The sequence below is a fragment of the Aythya fuligula genome, chromosome W (assembly GCF_009819795.1).
Source record: "Aythya fuligula isolate bAytFul2 chromosome W, bAytFul2.pri, whole genome shotgun sequence".
In the NCBI taxonomy this organism is placed as follows: domain Eukaryota; kingdom Metazoa; phylum Chordata; class Aves; order Anseriformes; family Anatidae; genus Aythya; species Aythya fuligula.
The window spans coordinates 1,934,887-1,953,036 of record NC_045594.1 but is presented as its reverse complement, the minus strand read 5'-3'; the positions used below and the strand labels follow the sequence as shown (position 1 = coordinate 1,953,036).

The 18,150-nt window shown below is 45.7% G+C and overlaps 1 protein-coding gene across 1 annotated transcript in view; it reads right to left on the bottom strand.

Moving 5' to 3' along the window:
* LOC116501266 (nucleolar protein 6-like) overlaps window positions 1-18,150 on the bottom strand; it is a 53,631-nt gene that overhangs the window by 24,418 nt on the left and 11,063 nt on the right. Inside the window, 2 exon segments of the mRNA XM_032206787.1 lie at window positions 17,140-17,226; window positions 17,376-17,497. Of these exon segments, the coding sequence (XP_032062678.1) occupies window positions 17,140-17,226; window positions 17,376-17,497 (209 nt within the window).

The following is an 18,150-nucleotide window of genomic DNA, read 5'->3' as shown; positions in this document are numbered from 1 at the left end:
CCCTGATTTTAAGATCTCTGCCTCGGGCAGAGGCAGAACTATTATCATTCCTACATCCTCTTTCCCTGCTCATTCAACTTCAAACACCTTTAACACTTTCAACAACCCTTTCAACACTTCCTTTATCTTTCTCCAGCCTGTACTTCTCTAATGCCATCATCAAAGGCTCAGTCAGGGGCCAACTTAATTCTGTACCTTTTCCCACCAAGATGCTGAAACATCAGTATACAACATTTCATCCTGTTCTGCTTCTCCAAAAACAACACTAACTGTAGCAAAATATTATAGTTTAAAGTTCCATTTAGGGGCCACTTTTCTCCACATTCCAGCTTATAAAGTGGCCACCACTGATTACGATATTTTATCAATGTTTTCCTGTTCACACTTCCACCGGCAGATCCTCCAATATCCTTCCAGTGACTTAAAACACATCCTAACACACTTTTCTTTAAAATTTCACTGCTTGTTTGCCCCCCCATTTTCCAGTTTACACTTTCAGAATACACATGTTACTTACAAAAGCGTATCACAAAACTTATCACTCACAAAAATACGGGCACGCAATATCTTTCAGTGGCGATGTCACAAAGCTACTATTACCAGCAATATTGCTAAAATCACAATAACAATAGTCAGAGTCAAATTCCACATGCGATAAGTCAGAAAACCGAACTGTGTAACACCGTAACGATATCTCTCTTATAACAATGCCACGAACCTACTATTACCACCAGAAAAATAGCCAAAATCACAGTAACAATAACCAAAGTTAAATACCATACTCCATGAGTCAGAAAACCGAAATAGACAACACAATTCCAGATGGACCTTAAAGCGAGCTCTTTCCTTAAGGTCCCCAAATATACTTTTGGTGCTTACCACAAAGTATATACCAAACACTGCCTCGCAGAAGATCACCTTCTGACTTACAGACAGTTCCAGATACAGATGGACCCCAAGGTCCCCAGATATACTTGTGGTACTAACCACAAAGTATATACCAAATACTGTCCTGCAGAAGTCACCTTCCGACTTACTGGACAGTCCCAGATGACCGGTCTACCAGAAAACCAAACCAGAATAAAGAATATACTCACAATGATGGGGTCCTTGTCTGCCTCCGCAGTGATCCGGTGAGTCGAGGAGTCCCTCCGGGAAATCCCGGGGGTACCCTAGGGAGTCCTGTCCCCAGCGGGTCCTGCGGTCCGGCAGAGAGGTCATCCCATCTGGGGTGCCAGATTGATTCAAAGATCGAAGCCGAAATTCCTTTAAGTGGTATATTCTTTATTGCAGCGCTGGATGCACGGGGGATCTCTCCACCTATCGTGCATACCCAAAGCGGAAAGCAGTCTTGAATTTATACAATGAATCTATCAATATTCTACAAGTGCCTATACATATTCATTACCTATCCCCGCCTTCCCTCGCTTCTCATGCTAATTAGCCTTTTGGCACCTTGCGCCTGCATAGAGCCTTCCAAGAATTGTGGGCAGGGGTCTTTGGGACGTGGGCAGGGGTCTTTGGGAGGAAGACCCCGAGTCTTCCTCACAGTGTACTTTTCACCTTTGGTCAGGAATCTGCTGAATTGGCAGGTTTCTTAATTGCAAGAGCTGGTTGTTGCTAATTCTTCCGTTTGTTGTATCTTTATAATGAATTCCAATGTCCAGTTTTGAGATTTATAGTCCTTACGTTTGTTTCTCTGTCCGTCTGCCGCTTCCTTATCATGAGTTCCAGTGTCTTGTTTCGAGATATACAGTCCATGTCTGGGGATTGTCCTTGCCTCCCCAATACCTCCCCAATACCTCCTTAATCAGGTCGAGCAATGGCCGTTAAAAAGGGAAAGTCTAATACAAGCACATAAGCTGGTTAAAGAACAATTTCAACAGGGACACTTAAGGTTGTCAACAAGCCCGTGGAATACACCTATCTTTGTGATTAAAAAGAAGTCGGGAAAGTATCGACTGCTCCACGATCTGCGTGCAGTCAATAAGCAGGTGTACGATATGGGAGCAGTGCAGCCAGGGTTGCCTAATCCTGCGATGATACCTGAAGGATGGCATTTACTCATAGTGGACTTAAAGGACTGTTTTTTCACGATTGCTCTTCACGAAAATGATAAGCACAGGTTCGCTTTTACACTTCCTGCAATAAACCGAGAAGGGCCGGACCAGAGGTTTGAGTGGACAGTCCTGCCGCAGGGAATGCGAAATTCGCCAACTCTGTGTCAACTTTATGTCGACGATGCGTTACAGCCGTTACGACGGAAATGGTCAGGAACAATAATCTATCATTATATGGACGATATTCTATTGGCACAGTCAACACCATTTTCTTCACAACAAAAGGATGAACTAACGGAGCAACTTAAACAGAGAGGATTAGTAGTTGCCCCCGAGAAGGTACAGGAGACAAGCCCATGGAAATATCTTGGGTGGCATATCACTGATGCTGCGATTCAACTGCAGAAATTGACAATACAATCAGACCTTAAGACTCTTAATGACGCTCAGAAGTTGATGGGTGATTTGCAATGGATTCGACCAGTGGTTGGTATTCCCAACGAGCTGTTAAATCAACTACGACCTCTGCTACGAGGAACAGATCCAGCAGCACCAATTCAGCTAACAGACCAACAAAAACAAACACTACAACTAATAGCCTCAATGATTACAACATGGGCTACACATCGGCGTATAGAGGGTGCGTCTCTTGATCTAACCATTCTGTGTGGCCCCCAATATTTGATGGGTGCGATAACACAGCAAAAAAATAAAAATGGGGGAGAAGCAGGGAGAGACGGTGGTATTGGAATGGCTAGCTCCTCCGTTATAGCCACGACGGACAATTCAAGAAAAAATCACCACATTAGCAGAATTAATTAAAAAGGGACGAAGCAGAACCTTGCAAGTAGACGGGGTCCCTCCTAACACCATATGGCTACCTATAAGGTCAAGTGATCTGGAATGGTATATACAAAATTCTGAGGAACTGCAAACTGCTCTATTGCATGATGGAGCCACGTTAATAGCAAAACCGTTAAAATCTCCTGTCTTGTCCTGGATGAAAAACCAGGGCTGGATAAGTAGACTAAAGCGATCACCCCAACCAATTGCAGACGCAACAACAGTCTTTACAGATGCCGGTAAGCGCTCCCGAACTGCTGCAGTGACATTGAAGGATGAGCATGGCTGGCAACATCAGATTTTGCAAGCTCAGAAAGAGGATTCACTACAGACACTAGAACTGTTCGCAGTAGTATGGGCGTTTGTTAAATGGAAGGATGTTCCGTTGAACGTTGTATCTGATTCTCTTTATGTAGTAGGCATAGCCAATCGCATTGAGGATTCAAGTTTGCGAGAAGTGCAGAATGGGCGACTGATCCAACTATTGATAAGTTTGCGGCTTGCCATCGCACAGAGAAATGAGCCGTTGTGGTGGTTTTACCGTGCTGGGCAGCTAAACCCCACAACCGCTCTCTCACTCCCCCTCCTTTAGATAAGGAGGGGGAGAAGTAAAGCAAAGAACAACTCACGGGTTGAGATAAGGATAATTTAATTAAAGGGAAATAATTATAATAATTAAATAAAGACTACCATGAACTAAACAATTTAACTAAGGGGAAATAAAAGGGAAAGGGGAAAAAGGGAGGAAAACAAACAAACAAAATAAATGAAAGCTATATGGAAGTGCAGAGGAAAGAAATTACTCTCTACTTCCCACAAATGAGCGATGATTGACCACGTCCTTGAAGCAAGGCCTCAACGCACGCAGCCGGTGTTCGAGAGGAGGACCGACGTCTTCTCAACGAGAGCCCACCCCTCCCCTCTTCTTCCTGTTTCCACCTTTTATTGCTGAGTGTGACACCACATGGTATGGAATATCCCTTTGATTGGTTTAGGTCAGCTGCCCTAGTGATGTTTCTCTCCTCACTTTTTTGCCCACCCCCTAGGAGGGTTAGAGAAAGGCCCAATGCTGTGCCACTGCTGCTCAGCAGTAGACACAACACTGGTGTGATAACACTGCTGTTCCAGCTACAAGTACAGAGTACGGCACTGTATGGGCTGCTGCCGGGAAAGTTAACATTCCAGCCAGACCCAGTACAGCCGTATGCCGTGATTCATATTCGCAGTCATCAGTGGGAACAAGGGCTCGGAGAAGGGAATGCCCGAGCCGACCGATTAGTTGGTGCTACAGTTACTGAAGCTCCACTATCACCGTTTTGCCGAGCACGAGAAGCTCATTCCATATTTCACCAGAATGCAAAGGGACTAGCTCGAGCCTATAATTTGTCTAATGCTGACGCTCAAGCAATTGTGAAGGCTTGTCCCATATGTAGTCATCATAATTTAGGAATGGGACTCGGGTGTGGTGTTAACCCAAGAGGGTTGAAAGCTAATGAAGTGTGGCAGATGGATGTCACGCACGTTGCAGCCTTGGGACGGTTAAAATACTTGCATGTAACAATAGATAACTATAGCCACATGATATGGGCTACTGCACAACCCGGAGAAAAAGCTCGGGATGTGCGGCGGCACCTCACTAGCTGTTTTGCTGTATTAGGGGTACCTAGCACTATCAAAACTGACAATGGTCCAGCTTATAATAGTGGGCCACTGAAGCAATTTATGCAATTATGGAATATCAATCATGTTACTGGTATCCCACACTCCTCCACAGGACAGGCGATAGTGGAAAGGGCAAATGGGACATTGAAACGATACTTAGAAAAGTTCAGAGACATTAAAGACATAAAAGAAAGAATAGGAAAGGCTCTTTTTGTACTTAACCATTTATGTGTGTTTGGTGACAGCACTGAGCCCCCTATAGTACGTCACCATGCCGGGGCAGAAACTTTTAAGCCACCACGCATGAAGGTGTTATACAGAGACATGAAAACAGGGCAATGGCTAGGCCCTGCTGAAGTGATCTACCTGGGACGCGGTTACGTTTGTGTTTCTTCCCCTACAGGTACAATCTGGGTGCCTAGCTGATGCGTAAAACCAGCCGTTGAAGACACAAGCGACTGTCGCCAGAAGGAGAATATTGAAGAGTAAACAGCAGATAGAGAGTAAACAGCAGATAGAGTCAGCAACGAAATTGTACGAATGAGATTGTGGTATGATTGAGAGTGAGATGTGCCAGAGGCCTCTGGGTGTGCGATTGTGCTCTGTATGTGTGATTGTGCTGTGTACTGTGTGAGTGAGAGCGCGCTTTTGCCATAGTGCAGGTTATTGCCTTAGTGCAGGTTATTGCCATAGTGCAGGATCCCGGGATATTGCCATAGTGCAAGCTAAAAGCATAGGAAATTGGTGCCGGCAAAAAATCATAGAAAATGGATTTATTACAGCACTTTTTAGAAAAAACGGGGAATCGATTTTAAGCAAGTAGCAGGACTAGCTGCGATCGGTCGAGCAAAATCATGTTTCACAAGTACAGAGTCATTGTTTGAAGTAGCCACTTGGAGAAATTTCAGGGAATGTACTGTTTAGACGTTTTTGATCATTATGAGTCAACTCACAAACTTATTACTTTCTTGAAAGAGCACATGAGAAAGAGTCAATATGGTATCAATCCTTTCAATCAGTGGTTCACTGATTTGCTTGAAACAATGCATAGGTGGTTACTGGGATTAGTCAAAGGGGGATTAAGGATTCTGTTCATTGTGGTGTCAATTATCGTTACACGTAGTATTGTGATAAATGTGGTTAAAGGGTTACTTGCAAAATGTTATAGGGATTTTGAAGTGGTGCCGGGAACAGGTACCCAGTGGATTACTGCAAAGTGGACTAAAGCAGTTTTAGAATCTGCACACGCTGAAGATGACCATAAAGAGGTTCCTGATAATCATTCTGACAATGACGTGGGCTGTGACACCTCAAGGACTGTCAAGAACAGCCTTTGATTACCATCAAGTGATTAGGTTTAAGTGTTTACCATCAAGTGATTAGGTTTAAGTGTGTTACCATTAAGTGCTTACAGTAATTATAGTGTTATTAGGGTTAAGTTGTATCGTGTTACATTATGTATTCAATATTTCATGAAAAAAAAAAAAAAAAAAAAAAAAAAAAAAACACAAGTACTGCTGGTACAAAAAGAAAACAGGGGAATTGTTGGGAATTGGCATACAGGACACGTGCCTGTGGAACAATTGTTCAATTTGAGCTTGCTTTAAGCAACCAGGGGTAGGCCTTAGAAATCTCAGGGCCTGCTATAGCTGAGCAAACCAAGCTGCCAGAGTAACTGTGAGAAGCTCCCACTGCAATGACTCCCACATCACCCAATTAAGGAACTCAGAAATATATTGTTATCAGCAGCTGGCCTCAAGGACTAGGTCTACGTGGCCGTTAAGCACAAAGGGGGTTGTTTTCCTGACTGCTAATCAAAAGGGGGGTTCTTTTCTTGCAGGTGGTGTTATTTTCTTAACGGTTTGTCTGAGTGCTTTTGACCAATAATCTTGTGTGAAACACTGTCCACCCCTGTAAAATTCACTATAAAAGTTAGGCTATTCGGGCAATAAAATGGAGCAGCATGATCTGGTGTCTGTCGTGCTTTCGGCCATGCTTCGCAACACAAGTCCTCCTCCTCTTCCTTCCCCCATCACACCAGGGCTCAGACATCCAGCCCCAAGCCAGGCCCAGCCCCAGGGCAGCTCAGGCCCATCCCAGCACAGCCTAACCCCAGTCTAAGGTAAACTTGGCCAAGCTGCCACCCAAAATAAAGCTTTGGGCCTGATCAGAAACTACAGTGATACCTCTCCCTACCTCTGGGTTGTTTCTATTTCTCAACTCGATTGAGTTGAAGACACTTGACAAGCAGCAGATGGCTGAGGTGAGTCCGAGCTAGGGAATTAATGCGCTGAGACCTTTTCCAAGGCCTTTTCTGAGCCTCCAAGCAAACAACACCATCCGAATGGCAGCACTGCTTTCTTTCACCACACACAACTCCCCAGGTAAGGGCTGCTTGAACACCTGCTGTTTTCAGCTGGCCCAGGAACATTCATACAACAAAACAGAGAGATCAGCAAAGAAATAGTAATTTTACAGCCCTGTAGTGGATGCTACCCCACCTCAAGTAGATCTCACCTCTGTAATACTTCCAGCAAAAAGAACACAGCAGAAGTGAAAGCCCTTTTTTTCACTGGCTAAACAGGAAAAAAAAAAAAAAAAAAAAAAAAAAAAAAAGCCCCCTCCAAAATGGGACTCCGTCATATATCTAACCACTGCTTGGCTTTTCAAGTCCTCTGAGCTTCAGCTGCCTAAGCTAGGACTTGACATGCCAGAACAAGCTCCCCTCAGAAGCCGACATACCTCCCTTCAAAGTGCAGGTAAACGTGCCTGAATCTCCCTCATCTATTTGAGTAAAAGATTTTTTTTAACCTGTCCAAAAAAAAATAAAATCCCAGGAAATGAAGAGGGATGCATATGGACTTTTTTCTCTGCTCAAACTAAAATAAAGCCTTCCTGAAGCAGCTGCTGGCATCCTACCAAAACCTTCACCACCCTGGGGTCAGTCAGACTCCAGTGCAGAAGCCAAAGTCACTTAGAGGCGCTGTTGGACATTACTGTAAGACCAGGAATTTCTGCGCCCCCCCCGCCTTTTTTTTTTTTTTTTTAAATAATAAACTTATTTCCTTCTTCACAGGCTATGGCTGAAGCTCTACTCACCACAGGCCAGCCCCCTTTCCTGGCACAGAGGGCTGAGCAGCTACAGAGGATCTGCAGATGGAACTGAAAGGGCTGCAGCTCCCTCCATCCACGACAGCACTTCTGACTCACAGGCAGAGAAGCCTGCATTATTTTACCCTTGTTATAAGTTAGACCACACAATTTACTGGTCTATTGAAATTATTTTATTAATCAAGTAAGCAGACACAAGCAAAACAGCGCTGGGCGGCTGGGGAGTCTCCGCTCCACCACGGCACGCAACTTCCCCTTTCCAGTGTCGCTGTTTTATAGCATTGAAGTTCCAGCTTGTCGAGACTTGTCAAGACCTGTCCACTTGTCGACTTGTCGAGACCTGTCCTGAGACTGCGCAGTCTGTTGTTGGGGGGTCATGATTCTTCCTCCGGTGATCATGCGTTGTGCTTGTGTTCAGGTGGGGGCAAAACAGGATGTCTTGCTTTGTCCCCATGTTACAATGCCGTGAGTTATGAAACCTTATCTCCTCAGTAGATTCTTTAAATTCTCAAGGACAATGAACAAACCCCTACTAATTTATTATAATCCCTCCTTTTTCTAACATATTTTGTTCATTGAATTTTTGCAATATCTGCTTGCTGAGCATCAAAGTTTCTGTGTCGTCCTCCTCCTGCTCAAGAGATTCATACTTATCACGCACGAGCATAAGATGAGCAGCTTCTAATCGACTTTTCACAATTGCGATTACTTGACTGAATATACATGGTCCAAAAGTCAGTGTTAATATAAGTAACAACAAGGGGGCCCTGCTATGGTTGGTAGCAGGGTAGTAAGCCAAGGTGAGTAATTAAACCAGGATTCATACCAATTCTGACGAGCCTCATTTTCCCTTTTGCGTTTTTCTAATCCTTCCCGCAATTTAGTCATTGTATCTCTTACCACCCCAGTATGATCTTTACCAGATGGTATTCAGCCACTGTGTGATGGGTATACATATGCTCTTCAGTGTGGTATAGAATCCTTGGTATAATGACCACCTGTACACAAAAATCATGAGATGTGTTAAAAAATTTTAAAGATAGGCAAGGAGTGACTCCCAACAATGAACATACCCACCTAGTGTTATTTGCAGGAATTAACCATTTGTGTGTTTGGTACATTTTTTTTTTTTCAGTGGCATGGCGCAGATCATTTTTATCTCTTGGAACTGTGCCGATACATCTACCTTTTCCCGTAACTTGGGTCAAAGTTATCCCAATTTCCTGACCCCAACTGCACTTGGAAGAATTTGAATATGGGGGCTTAACACTTACACATAGCCAGCACCCTTCAGTTATCTCCTCGGGTACAACCCCTTTCTTTTTTCACAATGCTTGGAAGCAGCGTGGGAAAGGATAACTCTGTCAACTTATTAGAAAACACTGTAGTAGGTTGGGCAGTCCCAGGTATATTTACAGTCTGGACAACCAAACCTTCCCCTATTAACTCTTTATTAGGCCCGACTACCTTGGAAGTCTCGGGTTTTTCCTTCTTTATTAGTATGAGTCCTCCCCTATCTGTTCCGTGTTCGTAAAATCTGACATTTTTCCTAGTACCCAGCTAGTATCGTCTGAGTTTGTTATATTTATATATAGAACCTTGCAAATTTCTTTATTTCCATGGAAGGTTCCTGTATACCCTATACCATGCCCTCGCCACCTGTAACGGGGATCCAATTGTCGGTTACAACCTTGCAGCCCATATTCCACTTGTAAGAATTTATCCCGACCAGCCCCGAGTGTCCAGTCTGTAGCAATGGTTTCACACCCTCGGTATGCACAATAATACACGTTCAGGCATTTACAGTATCCCTTTCCCGGGTTAGAACTTGGGCAGAAATAAAATCCCATATATTCCCAGCATCGGGGCCTCGAGATCAGCTGACATAGTGTAGAAGTAAAGCTTGGCCCCCCCAATGTTATCTGGGTTGCAATAACCTGTTGATCTTCGAATCGACTTAAAGTCCATTTAAAAGGTTGGTGGGGGTGGTGTTGAGTCGCTATGCAGGATGAAATTACTGCAAGAACCCCCAAATACCGATAGGAATGGCTGAGGCCCATTTCTTTCCCCACTTATTCACTCCTCTGCCTCACTCGTCAGTTGGGTTGCAGCCAACGAGGTTTTAGTTCTTCTCGGCAGCAGTAGTGTTCTTCAGGGGAGAGCCTCTACCTTAACCCACGGTACCTATCGAGTTCGTCGCAATGTGAGCTTCAGGTCTTTGTTTCCTGGAGCGATCTCCCACTTCTCGTCACAGATGGGTCCTTTAACACGGCTGGCACGTGTCCATCCTTTCTCCGCAGTCCGGACGGCTGTTTCTGTAGTAAGCAAAACAACATAGGGGCCTTCCCCATCGTGGTGTTAAAAAATAAAAGTCTCTTTCCAAGTCTTAATTAGAATTGAGGGTGATCAAGTGGCAATTCCAAGTCATAGGGCATACCATATAGCATTTCAAAAGGAGAAATTCCTACATCAGTTCTGGGCTGCATCCATATGTTTAACAGTGCAAGGGGTAAGCATTTTACCCAAGAAGCCTTAGTTTCCAGCATAAGTTTTGTTAGTTGTTTCTTAATTTCACCATTCATTCGCTCTACCTTTCCAGAAGAGAAGGGGTGCCAGGGGCTGTGAAAATCCCACTCAATCTCTAAGGCCTGCTTTAATCCTTGCAGTAAAGCTTTACACCCATTCAGTCACGTGGTCAATTAGGACAAACAAGTAACTCAGTAAAGTCTACCTGTATACTTTGGAAAGGTCAAAGCCCTGGCTCCCGTCCCCCTCTAGATAGGTTACAGAAGACCTTTTTATTTACCCTTTGACATATTGTGAGAAACACTCTGTAGCCAATAACTTAGGCTCAGGCGAGGATCTCAGTGAAGTAGTAATTTATTCGCGATTGCAATGGCGGGCGCCCCACAAGCAGGAGAGAGCGCATCTACTAGTTCCAAAACACAGTTTATATACCTTTTGATGGCAGGACCCTCCCCTGTTTCCCCACTGAGTGGGTAATCCAGATTCACAGTCTATCTGATGCTTCACAAACAATGCATGGCCTTCAGTCGCCGGCCTGTTAAATTTCAAATTTCTTTTGACATTTTTACTGCTTGAAGTGGTAATGTTTCTTCACTTATCTGACTTGACTTGACACCGTGATTTTCACCTAATTGTCCTAAGGAGTCTGATTGTCTGCATTTTACAAGGTCGCCTGCTAAACTTTCTTATCACTGTAAGCATATCTCAGTACCACATTCCCTCCTTCTAAACAATGTAACTCTGCAAAAACAACATTTCTATTCCCACAATATAGCACATCCTCTGCATGTGTGTTTCCCTAAAGTATATATTTCTACGCAGACATGCTTTCTTAGAACAACATCACACATTGCTTGCACCTCCCAATGACTCTTCTGATGTAAAACAGTTAATATTTGCCTCATTATCACTTCATTCAGCATTTCTCTCCCATCAGGGAGTATCGATTTTCCTTAAAATGATCCACATATTTGTAATATTAATACCTTCTTGGGAGGTTGTAATTGCTCCAAAATCTTTTTTTAGAATTTACCCAAATAGATAGGTGGCCCTGTAAACCCCTGAGGTAAAATTGTCCACCTATATTGTTGCTTCCGCCCCCATTTCAGGGTCTTTCCAGTCAGAGGTGAATATACATGTATGTTTGCTCTCAGGGCCAGAGAGCACTCCATTAATAACACTGTTATTCCAGTCTAACAATTTACTAGTTGAATGCCCAATTTCATCATCAAATCCCTTCCCAACAAGTTAGTATCGGCCTTGGATACATACAATAATTGCCCAGTGCTCATTTTATCCCCTGGTCTCAGCTTAGTATTCCCCAAAAGTGGCACTGTTATCCCAGTACCTTCTACCCCCATCACATTTAGGGTTTCATTAGTTAATTTAATCCCTGAAGCTTTACAAGTCAGTAATGACTTAGCTGCCCCAGTGTACTGGGTTTGATGGCAGGGTTCGGGGGGGGGGGGGGTGAGGGGTGTGGGAGTGGGGAAACTGCAGTGGCAGCCCTCGTGAGAAAAACCCAGAAACCTCCCCGTGGCAGATAAGGGACAATTTCATCTGGCCCCAAAGGGGCCCACTGCTGCCCAGAGCCAAGCCATAAGCAACACAGTCCGTGCCTCTGTGAGAGAGCACATCCACGAAAACAAACAAACAAAGAAACAAACAAAAACCTGCTGCTCAACAGCAGTTGGGAGAGCGAGAAACCCCCCCGCAGACGCCAAAGTCAGTGCAGAAGGAGGGGGAGGAGGCGCTCCAGGCGCTGGAGGCGAAGCCCCCCTGCGGCCACTGGAGAGGCCCCTGGTGGAGCAGGCTGTTCCCCCCACCGTCCCCCTCCCGATGCTTGGGAAACTGACCAAACACCACAGCAAATATGCAAATATACCAAAACTTCTAGACTGTTACTTAGATAATGCCTACATCCCCTTTCCCTGCTCATTCAATTTCAAACAGCTCTGTTAAATACTACATGCCACACCTTTAACACCTTCAGCAACCCTTTTAACACTTCCTTTATCTTTCTCCAGCCCGTACTTTTCTAATACCAGCACCAAAGGCTCAGTCAGAGTCCGACTTAATTCCATAACTTTTCCCTCCCAGATACTGAAACAACATATCAATCAATATACCATATTTCATCCCATTTTCCTTCTTTCCACAAAAACAACATTAACTGTAATATGGTGTTATAATTAATAGTTCCATTTAGGGGCCACTCCGCTCCATCCTCTAGTTTATAAAGTGGCCACCATTGATTACAATATTTGATAAGAGTTCTTTACTTTTTGTACCCTCTCACCCCACTATATCCATCCAATGTGTTAGCATACATCCTAGAGGGCTTTTCCTCCGGATTTCTTTGCTTTGAACTTTCCTATTGTAATCTACAGTGGTTAATATTCCACTGTTTTCCTAGAAGCTCTTTACTAGTCAATCCCAATCCCTCCAAAATCCACAATATATATAGATACACAAGTAAAATCAGACCACTGTAAATTAACTGCCTGTTGACAATTACACTGAGGACATTTAAACCTGATGAGCCGATAATATGCCTGGGCAAATTTTGTTCCCTTAGACATACACCTCAATGGCAGTTCTCATATTTACATATTTACATATTAACATATGAATAAAAGAATACTTTAACAAATATGCCCGGGCTTTTATATATACAATATACAATGTACAGTTATTATTCCAGTTAGAATTATTCTTCAGCAGCTGCAAACATTATGCCAGAAGCCATTAAAGCTCACTTACCGTCCTCCTGTCCTTTTCTTAAAATCTCGGACATCCCCAGAGTTAATGGGGATGGCCACATATTCCATTCCTGGCTGGGGTCCCCCCATCGCTATTTCTCGTAGGGGATATAATCCCTCCCTTAAAGCAGATTTCTGATTTCTTGCCCTGCTTCTGGTTAACGGCCCCTGTGTTTCATGATCCGATTCAAATTCTCCTGGGTTAGCTAATTCGTGGAGTCCATTAAGGACAGGAGCCGTTGATGTGGGCAGTGGAATATAGGGCGGGGGCAGTGTCGGGACTTCCAAGTCCTTTCTCTTTTTATCCCGCCCTCCTTTTTCTTTTAGAGGATATAGATGCATCCTCGTATCTGAATTTATGCAGAGGTGCTCATACTCACTTTCTTCCAGGCTAAAGGGTTCCTTTGAGTTTACATAAATATTTAGGCCTGACAAACCCAATCTTCAAAAGACCCAAATACAGGCCAGTAAAGGTGGTCTCCTCAAATCTGTTTACCACCCCAAATTTCAACACAATAATGTATCATTTTTACTTTATTCCTTCCCTGCCTAAAAGGGGAATCCTCCCAATTTTTAATCATTAATCCCGGGGTAACCTAACATCAGACGTTACCCCACCCATGGGACCAGAAGGCTTACTCTTCTTCTGTCCCATCTTCCGGAACACCTTCACACACACACGCATGGATCGCTTCCCCCTTTTTGTGGCCCAGTCCCTCGCGGGATGTGGGAACCGCACTACCGAGGGGTCCACACTCGCTTCGTCCGCAATTGGACGTCTCGTTTGTTGTGTTCCGGGATACCCAACCCCAACCGAACGGATCACCGGCCTATACTTACCCACCCTGTGGGTCTTCGTTCAGGCTTCGTGCACAAAGGTTGCCTGGGGTTTACCGGTTTTATTTGCTTGTGTCTAATTTTTGGGTTCGTCGGTGAAGGATTTGAATGAAAGTAGTCCTAGCGAAGGCCGCTGAAATCAGCGGGGCGCCCCCTCCAAAGGTCTTTCAATCAGATTGCCTTCATCCGAGTCACGGCACCAAATTGTTATAAGTTAGACCACACAATTTACTGGTCTATTGAAATTATTTTATTAATCAAGTAAGCAGACACAAGCAAAACAGCGCTGGGCGGCTGGGGAGTCTCCGCTCCACCACGGCACGCAACTTCCCCTTTCCAGTGTCGCTGTTTTATAGCATTGAAGTTCCAGCTTGTCGAGACCTGTCCTGAGACTGCGCAGTCTGTTGTTGGGGGTCGTTGTTCTTCCTCCGGTGATCATGCGTTGTGCTTGTGTTCAAGTGGGGGCAAAACAGGATGTCTTGCTTTGTCCCCATGTTACAATGCCGTGAGTTATGAAACCTTATCTCCTCAGTAGATTCTTTAAATACTCAAGGACAATGAACAAACCCCTACTAATTTATCACACCCTGAGCAGTTTAACTAGGCATGAAGCCTGATGTTAAAAGCCTAGTGTTTGGAATAAGGAACTTCAGACGCAGGGGCTGCAGCTAGGAAGGAGAAGATGGAATAAATGTGCCTGTGCTTCCCAGGACACTCCCCTACAGCCAAGCTGGCACGTGAAGGAGGGAAGGAGCTTTGTGGGGTTTGTTATTCAATTCACTTCACACAGACAGTTTGCAGTTCAAAAAGAGAGTGAGCAGCCTCCTCTCATAGCAGGATTAAGTGATGTGGCCACAGTGAAAGCACAAGCCAGTGGTAGAGCCAGGGACTGACCCTAAGCCACCCCAGCTCTCAGCCCCCTCAGAACCTTTGCCCTCAAGCCCCACCTTGGCCAAAAGCAGGTCCCTACATACACTAGGGTTAAGGACACCCTGCTGACATCCTACACGGAAGGAAATAAAAGTGTTACTCTTGTGGCTGGACATGGGCCACAGCATCATCAGTGGCCTCATACTCACTATTGAACTGGAAACACTACACTGGACACATCCACTTCCCAGCCAGGCCAAAAAATTCTTTTCTCCCCTCATTTAACATCACTCACATGTTTTCCATAGTATAGGGAATGCTGCAGATAAACCCATATTTTAAAAGGCACTGGGAGCCTGCAGGTTTGTTTCTTTCAGTAATAAATAATAAGGCAAGGAACAAGAAGCTACTAGCAAGGGCTTCCCCCCAAAGGGGCTGCTCAGAGACACCTACCCCTGTCCTAGGAACATGACCAAAATGGACGTTAGCCCATAAAGATATACAAAGGCTGCCAGAATATCACAGCTGGCCATAACGCTAAGGCTATAATGCTAATTCCAGGGAGGGAACACAGAGGAACAATGAAGGTCCAGACAAATCTGGGTAGAAAGCAGCATAAAGGATGAATACAAGCCTGAAATAAACCAGCCCTGCAGCTTCCCCTTTCAATCACCACGGGAAACATCACCAAGGCTGCACCCCATCCCCACAGCCTCAGCCCTGACTCTTCTCAGTCTCCAGCTCAGGTACAGGCTGTCTCCCCTAGTACAGACAGACAGCATCCCAAGGTCCCTGTCCCTGCTGTGCAGGAGCCGGAGGTCCCACCCATCCTACCCGAGAGCTAAGTGGCAGGCAGCTAAGGATTCACACTGAGGACAGCCAATAATCACCCTATCACACAACATCCCGGATCCTTTTCAAGCTGCATTTGGCCTGGCTGTGACACAGAAAAGAGTAGTAGTTATCAGCTGTTCTGCCTGTTATCATCTTCTTCTTCCTCTGTCCCACAATAGGCTCCCAAAAGGAGCAGATGGCACAGTTACGCGGCTAAGGGAGCATGGAAAGGCTCTGCACAGCTCATCACTAGAAAGCAGCACATCCCTTGGATGCAAGGAATCAAGCTGTACCCCGAGGCAAGCCTCTGCTCTTCTGCCCTTGTCCCTTTATTCCCTCATCTCTCCTGAGCTGTCAGATTCAATGAAAAGGTTCCCAGAGCATCCTGGCACCCAAATGCCCAGCAGGGTCATCAGCAAAAAAAGGATGTAGAAAGGAGCAGGATGCAGCTTTGAGCCCTGCCCCTAACTGCCACACAAGGGTCTCCTCTGACCACCTGCCTCCCTCATGTCACTGCCATCCCCCCCAGGGAAGAGCCCAACTGCAACAGTGCAGCACCAGCAGCCAGGAGAGGAGGTAAAACAAGCAAGTAATTCACAGTTCTTGGCCAGCACCTGCCACCCTTAAACATGGAACAGTGCTGCCAGAAATCAGCAGCCCTTCATAGCTCAGCTGCACTTCTCTGGGACTTTACAGGCAAAAATCAAAGGCCCCCACAGTGCTAGACCCTGTGGTGACAAGTCCTGCTACCACAAGTTACACACAGACTATGCAGCGGACCTGAGAGCAGGAGAAAGGTGTGTCAGCACCTATGTTTTGTGGAGGAGACTAGGCACACCGAAACCAGCACCCCAGTAGCATGCAGTGTCACTGGTCTGGTCACAGGACAGACTACAGAGCCACCACAGGAACTGTCCACACCACAAGTGAGACTAAAACTGCAGAAATAAAGGCAGCTGGCAACAGAGAGCACCTTCAGGGTGCTATAAACACCAAATCCCAAGAAAGAACCGTCTGTCCCTTTCTGTCTGGAAGACAGAAACAGTGCTGAAGGACCGCAGTCCAGGTACACAGAGGAGACTAACTTTTCCTCCTCTTCCCTCCCTAATCTTTTTCAAATGGAAGTAAAACCCCACATTGAGACAGTCTGAAATGCTGCTAGGTGGATTTTCCCAGAGCTCTTCCCTCCCACCACTTTCTATTGAGACTGCTTCACCCCAACAGCCCAGACCAGCTTGATTCCAATTCCTCTCCCATTGTCAAGACAGCAACAAGCTCACCCAAACCTGAATGCCATCAGAAAAAGTCCTGCAACAGTGCCTGCTGCCAAGCTCAGTCCAGGTTAAACCAAAAGGGTGAAGGCTGGGGAGAAACAAGTGATGTTTTGCAAAGCCCCAAGGCAAGCTGGGAGTCAGGATGAGCCATTCTCCCATTGCAGGATGTGGGGAGAGACAGAGGATTTATTAAATTGCAACTGGGCAGGAGTTCAGGGGCTCATGTCATGCACACATGGGCAGGACTGGAGGGGGCAGCCTGCAGCCCACATGATGGCTGGAGCTCCTCCATGTCCAGCTCCTCTCCCATCTGCTTTGCCAAAACCCAAAAACTCTCGTGTGGGGCCCCCAAGGGATTACCTTCATGTCCTGGCTGCCAAGCGGGTCCATGAGCTCCTCCAGGGCTCGGAAAGACTCCGCGACCAGCATGAGAAGGCGCTGCAGGATCTGTGGAGGAAAGAGAGCTTCAGGGTGAAACTCCTAGATGCAGGGGGAACCCCAGCCACCCATGGGGCTGGCAAAGCTCCCCCAACACTGGAAGCAGGGAAATGCCCCTGACACCACAAGGCACGGATCAGGAGCCCCAGCTCACCTGCGCTGAGGGTCGCTCTCAGGTCCACACCGAGCTCCACTGGTCTTTGGGGGGTGGCAATGAACACAATAGGGAGACAAGAGTGAATGGCCACAAACTTGTTCTTGATCTCTGTGCACTTTGCATCTGCAGAGAGCAGGCAACTGGGTGAGATGCTCTGCTGCACCCACAGCCCTCCAACCAGCCTCCTTGCCCACGTATCAGTCCAAAAAAGGGTGGTGCAACACACATTTAACCTTTCCCACCCTCTGATCCCATGCAGCCAGACCTCAGTGCCCAGCAGACCTTACAAAACAAGCTGCAGAGGGATGTGCTGTGGACCACAGAGAACATGAAATATGAGGGCAAAACTACAGCCATTCACCTAGACAGGAGGCCACTGAAGAGAGGAACTCTCCAGGTCACATTTCCTCCCCCACAGCCACACCACCATGTTATAAATCGCTCAGTCCCAAAATAGGATTATAATCAAAGTTTACAATTTATTAAAGGAATAGAGGTAAGCAAACAGCGCTGGGTGCGTCAGGAGTCTGTGCTCCACCTAGACGCACACCAGTTACATCAAGTAGCTGATTTTTATGCTCCTAGGCTAATACATATTCATTACTACTTCTAAAAAAACCCGGGTTATTATAATTAGCTTCCGGGATCCAAACCCTCCTACTGGAGCATGCGCATCAGTCTCCGGTGGTCCCCCTGGGGGCCTTTCATGCTGAAGGCTCATAGTCTTCCTCTCAGTTTTTTTTTTCCTTGTCCTTCCCCTTTGTACTCCTTGGCAG